We start from the raw sequence: 1,513 nt of genomic DNA, 5'->3' as shown, positions 1-1,513 counted from the left end.
CTAATTTTTTTAATATTCTCATATTATATAGTATATATATCAAAGTATAGATAAGAATAAAATATATTCAATCCCGGATGTGAAAATTAGTTTTAAAAACAATCTTCACCCTGCCTATTTCGCTAATTTGGCGAATCTATCTTGTCATTTAATTTCGAAATAATTATATGTTAAATAAAATAAAGAAAAAATTTATGTTTGGTTATTTTTATGTGAAATTAATTGTTAAGAATTGTTAGATAATTTGATGGATTTGATAAAATTATCATCTAATAATTTTTAATTGAACTTCACATAAATAATAAATATTATTTTTTTATGTGTGCTAGTTTAAAATTAAGATTTAGTTTATAAAACTTCACTACTTTTTTAAAAAAAATGAAAAGAGCTAAACACAATAAAAATGAAGTAATGAAAACAAACAATCAAAAACATAAAAATTTAGTGGTTGATTTTAGTAATTGATTTTAGTGTACTTATATTTTTTTTCATTTATTATATAATTGTTGGTAATATGTTACTTTTAGAATATATTGAAGTGTTGTTTTAAACGAGAAATTTGAGTTTATTTTATTTAAAGAATATAATAAATTATTTGCAAAATACTATTTCCTGAATAAATATTATATAATAATATAAATAATGAAATAAACATTTTTAATGATACTGTCACGAAGAGTAACGATAAAAATGTAAATTTTTTAAGTAAAAATCAAGTGTAGTAATTTCTAAAACTCTCATTTGATGGACTAAAATATATTAATTATCAATATTTAAAAATCTTTAAAAGAGAGTAGTTAATTAAAGTGAGAATTAAACTGGATGATGCACATTTTTATAGTTTTGCCACATTTTTGTATAAATTCTTCTTTTTTTTTTTCTCACAGAACTTGCCATCCTGTTCAATACAACTTTTGAAAGATCATATTTTTATAAGATACTTCATTCTTGTAACTCAATTTAACATTTAATTTATGTTTGAAGTTTTCTGTCTCTTATATTTTCAATTTATTCTCTATGAAAATTGCATCTCTGCTTCTCTAAAATTGTACTCTGCGACATATATATTTACAATCCTTTGTATTAGTAATTTAGTATAGTATATAAAAAGTAAACTCATAAAAAAACATTTAAAATAAAATTTGGTATTTTAAGATTCCATACCTCCAAACATTTGTGGTAATTTGTTCCTGAAATATTTAATGGAATTGTCTTCAACCCTTCTGTAAAATTTGTGAATAATTCTTCTGAAATTCTTTCAGTATTGCGGGGTAAATTTTCAATATCATACCCGAAAAAAAACTTTGCAAAAAATTGAAAGTTCATCTGCAACACAAGACCAAAAAACTAATAAGACGAACAAGCTTAATTAAATTTTTTTTCAAACTAGTTTTAGAATAGTTTTAGCTATGGGTGTTCATGAGCCGGACCGGATTTAAGTAAATTTGAATCCAATTCTAAAAAGTTGTTGAATCTATTTCGATTCGACTCAGAAGTGACCCAAAATAAATCG

At 22.5% G+C, this 1,513-nt stretch overlaps 1 protein-coding gene across 2 annotated transcripts in view; it reads right to left on the bottom strand.

Annotated features, from left to right (window-relative positions):
- LOC107623233 (cytochrome P450 87A3-like) overlaps positions 1–1,513 on the bottom strand; it is an 8,653-nt gene that overhangs the window by 3,882 nt on the left and 3,258 nt on the right. For both annotated transcript variants that reach the window (XM_016325454.2, XM_021117238.1), the window contains exon 3: positions 1,165–1,326. In XM_016325454.2, the coding sequence (XP_016180940.1) occupies positions 1,165–1,326 (162 nt within the window). The remainder of the gene's footprint in view (positions 1–1,164; positions 1,327–1,513) is intronic.

The sequence above is a fragment of the Arachis ipaensis genome, chromosome B01 (assembly GCF_000816755.2).
Source record: "Arachis ipaensis cultivar K30076 chromosome B01, Araip1.1, whole genome shotgun sequence".
In the NCBI taxonomy this organism is placed as follows: domain Eukaryota; kingdom Viridiplantae; phylum Streptophyta; class Magnoliopsida; order Fabales; family Fabaceae; genus Arachis; species Arachis ipaensis.
The sequence above is the reverse complement of the archived record's forward strand: the minus strand, read 5'-3'. Positions and strand labels throughout refer to the sequence as shown.